At 33.5% G+C, this 4,357-nt stretch overlaps 1 protein-coding gene across 1 annotated transcript; it reads right to left on the bottom strand.

Annotated features, from left to right (window-relative positions):
- On the bottom strand, window positions 1-2,459 carry LOC105175183 (flavonoid 3'-monooxygenase-like). The gene is made up of 2 exons (XM_011097536.2): window positions 1,403-2,459; window positions 1-688 (listed from the first exon to the last, which is right to left on the bottom strand). The coding sequence occupies exons 1-2, from the start codon at window positions 2,306-2,308 to the stop codon at window positions 65-67; spliced, it is 1,530 nt and encodes a 509-aa protein (XP_011095838.1). The 5' UTR covers window positions 2,309-2,459; the 3' UTR covers window positions 1-64.

Raw genomic sequence — 4,357 nt, 5'->3', positions numbered from 1 at the left:
TGAAAAGTATATGATGATAGTTTTATTGATTGACTATATTTATTCTTCATATAATACAATAATCTTAGTAAAAATTCTTTGGTAGTATAGGTTCCATAATGAGTGCAAGAGGCTCTTTAGGAGGTGCAGTAAGTCCATATAGTTCTTCCATGCATACATCTTTAGGTCTCATGCCATCAACCAACTTGAAATTAAATCCATGCAGCAAATTAGCAAATGTTGTCCGAACAAGCTTAAGTCCAAGGTTGTATCCAGGACATCTCCTCCGGCCAGAACCAAATGGTAAGAGGGCAAAATTACTTCCCGTCGGATCAATTTCTTTGCCCACAAACCTCTCCGGCAAGAACTCATTGGGTGCATCCCATGAGTTGGGGTCTCTCCCTATGCTCCATGTATTGATGAGGATTGCTGTACCCTTTGATATATCATAGCCTGCAACTTTGCAGTCCTCCATGGCGTAATGGGGGGCTAAAATTGTCGACAATGGATGTAACCTCATGGACTCCATGATAATGGCATCAATATAAGGTAAATTCGAGGAGTCATTCTCTTCAACCCATCTGTTTCTTCCAATAACCCTGTCAAGCTCTTCTTTCCCCTTTTCAATTACGTGAGGATTTTTTACAAGTTCATGGATAGTCCATTCGATTATCGTAGCTGCGGTATCTGTGCCAGCACCTACTAGGCCCTTTTTTTTATATTAATTGACAGGAGAGAAGATAGTTAGGTAATGACATGATCACCACAATCACACATCCGAGAAACCATAATATTATTAGGTAATTCGATGAAAATTGAAAATCAAATAGCAGAAACATTGGAATAATATAATCATGAAGCCCCATGGAATGCTGAATGTTTTTTTATGCCCAATGTGTTGTCAATATTTTGCTTATTATACCAAAAGACGCCCCTTGTTTCTATTAATTTTCCCCACCAAATCTTACAATACATTAATGATATATCAGACTTTGTTGACAAAACACTCTACTTGCACAGCCTTCCTCCCTCTTCTGGCTTCAAAAAGACGTTGGCTAATGTTCGACAGAAAATAGGAAATTCATGATTTAGTCAAATGATGTTGACAAGACTAGAATTACAAAAGGGCAACTTTTATACATTCCAATTTTTATCCTCTTCTTAATTAGTATATCAAGGTTAAAAAAAAAATAATCAGTTTTAAAGGTTTCTAACAATTTAAACAAAAAAGTAATCATTATCTCTATCACAACCTAATCTGCCCACACTTTGTCCCATCCAACCAAATAAAGGTGCCCTTAGTTCATATAAGCAATATGTAAATTAAGCCGAGATTAGTGTATGTTTTCATGAAAATCTTTAAACTAGTCTTCAATTTTATGAAAGTGAAAGGGGTTAAAAGGTCAGACTAATACATATATACCTGTAATAATCCCTTGATACGGTCACTTGTGAGTTTGACTTCAAGATTAGGATCCTCAGCCAACTGCAATAATGCATCTACCACATCTCCTTGGACGGGGTCTTTTTCTGTTGCTATTCTAGTTTGATGATCATTGATCACATAGCTGAAAAACTTGTCCAATTTCTTCTGCAAAGCCTTCATTCTCTTAACATATCCCTGTAGATCAAGAAAACTTAGCCATGGTATCCAATCCCCAATATTGAACACCCCATTCAGCAAAAACCACTCTTCAACCATCTCTTGCAATTCATCCAGCTTTACTACAGACTTATCATGTTCTGATTCACTAAAATATTTGCTGCTTAATACCATTCTACTTATACTGGAAAGATTATAACGGTATAAATGCGGTCTGAGTATGACAGGCTTTCCAGAGAGGGAATATAGACGGGCCAGGAAATTATGCCTCTCCTCAATACGGATATGCTCCCAGGATTCTAGTTTTTTTGCACTGAACACCTCAGAGAGATAAATTTTACGTGCTTGTCGCCAAAAAGGGCCGTAGGGAGCCCATGTCATGTCTGAGTAATTATAGCTAGTGTATTTACCAGCAGCAAGTGCAGGTCTAGAGGCAAAAACTGTATCGTGTACCTTTAGGAACTGTTTGGCCATCTCAGGGGAGGATGCAACCACAACTGGGAATTTCCCAAACTTTAGTTGCATAATATCACCGTACTTTTGGGATAAAAGGTGAAGGGATCGATGCGGGATAGAACCAAGCAGGTTCAAATTGCCGATGACAGGCCAGGGCTTTGGTCCTGGTGGAAGGTTTGGTTTCGGGTGTCGTCTGAAGACTATTTTGGAGAGAAAGGCTAATGCAGCTAGATGTAGTAACGCTAATAATGGCCAAGAGGAGTTCTCCATCAGCGGCGTGCAGATGAGAATTGGTAGGGGGAGTACTAAAGTGTATTTATAATTGAAGCTGGTGTAAATATTTTCTGGAACAAGGAGCTGCTCTAGATTGTTGTGCTGCAAAGGTAAAGAAAATTCTATATTACAAATGTAAGAAAAAGTAGGAGTGTAGCAAATGATGGTTCATTGTTTGTCGCATGCTGGACCAAGAACGCCAAACCGATTCACCTAAGTTTCCACTTTTCCATAAATACTGATCCACAACCATATAAACATTAAACACCATCCCTATATGTAACACCTAATTTTTGTAAAATATAGTTGTGAAATTAATTAATAAATATTAAAAAATTAATTACTTAGTAAATAAATTATAAATTCAAATTTTGATGATATTAAAATTTGAATAAAGTTTTAAAATATATTTAAGGCCAAATTATATTAAAAATATTCTAAAAAGATTAAAAATAAACATAGTTAGACAACCACAATTCACTAAAACTGAGGAAGAGCTCTCCTGTTTGAATATGCAACAATTTTAAAAAATATAAATAAAGTAGCTATCATTAATTAATAAAAAATATATATTTTTGCACTTGAATGCAAGTTTAATTATTGTCTATGAATCAACAATTGTATTACTCAATGGGAGCATTATTATATTCAACATTCATTTTTTTATTAATATTTCATAAAAATTAAATATGAGAATACTAATTGAAATAAAATTTATTATTTTTTATAAATAATTAATTGTTATTGAAAAATAATAAATGCAAATATAAGCAAAAACAGTATCCATTTAACGAATGGGGATAAAATGGTCTTTAATAAATTAAGTTTGTTTTAGAAGTGATTTTTCTCCAAATAGTATCCAATTCAGCTTTTGACCGTTTTTTACTTTTTTAACAAACATTATCCACTTTTGATTCTGCTACAACTTTAATTTTTTTCTACAAAACTTATTTTTTTTAAAAAATAGAAGTTTTCGCAAACACTCCCGTAGTGCCCATTGATGCTTAGAATCATCCCTTCTTAATGAGTCTTATTAGGGTTAATAGTTGTAATTAGCTAGATCAGACTTTTAGTTTTACAAGAAATTTACTTTTAAGTATCTAAGTTCATTAGGTAACTAAGTAGTATAAATAGGTAACGTGATCCAAGACATGGGATCATCTACCATCTCACTCATACTTTTATTCTCTGTGTTTTTTTTTTTTTTTATAAAATTCTCTTTTTTCCTTTTATGTGTTCTCTTATTAGCATATTAGACTAGTTCTTTTAATTTTTTTTAAAGATATGGTGAATGCTTGATTCACATATGTTGTGACATCTAATTTGTATTTTAATTTCTACCTTTATTGATTTAGGTATTTGTTTTGTTCTGTGCGCTTTCATCACAAATAGTCTGATTTATAAATGATAAAGCCACCATTGTTCATTATCAAGAATATTTGCCTAGCCAATTGAACTTGCAAATCTATAATTATTTGTTTAGTTCAATAACTAGTGGTGACACAACAAAATTTATCAGGTCATAGTGGCTGGTTGTATTGTGAAAAAGGCATAATCCAGTTTAAATAAATTCTCGTAGGAATTCATTGCTTAGAATTGGGCCTTTCTAGTTATTAATGTTGTTGGTAAATTAAATCTTGAGAACGTTCCGACAGTTGTTTAATGATCAAGAAAATTAGTTAAATGGACGTTCTTTGATTAACGAAAACTTAAGAAAATGCGAAGTGGTTAGGTCGTTCTAGCAAGTATAACTAATTTATCTATTATGAATGGTTATCATCTTTGCATCACTAATCAACCGTGGAATTGAGCATGATCCTGTCTTTAACTGAAAATCTTTCTTTTCATATTTATTCCTCCTTTTAATTTTATTTTTTATATTTAGACTGTAAAAATAACTTCCCACCTTTTTATTTTTATTTGAAGGAATTAATTTAAAACCAATCTCTGTGAATACTCACTATGCTTCACAAGTTTGTCCATGCACTGATGCCCAGTTAAGTCACCGACTCACCGCACTTGCCTACCGCCCTCCGTCTAGCTAGA

The sequence above is a fragment of the Sesamum indicum genome, linkage group LG2 (assembly GCF_000512975.1).
Source record: "Sesamum indicum cultivar Zhongzhi No. 13 linkage group LG2, S_indicum_v1.0, whole genome shotgun sequence".
Lineage (NCBI taxonomy): Eukaryota > Viridiplantae > Streptophyta > Magnoliopsida > Lamiales > Pedaliaceae > Sesamum > Sesamum indicum.
This window is presented reverse-complemented; position numbering and strand designations above follow the sequence as displayed.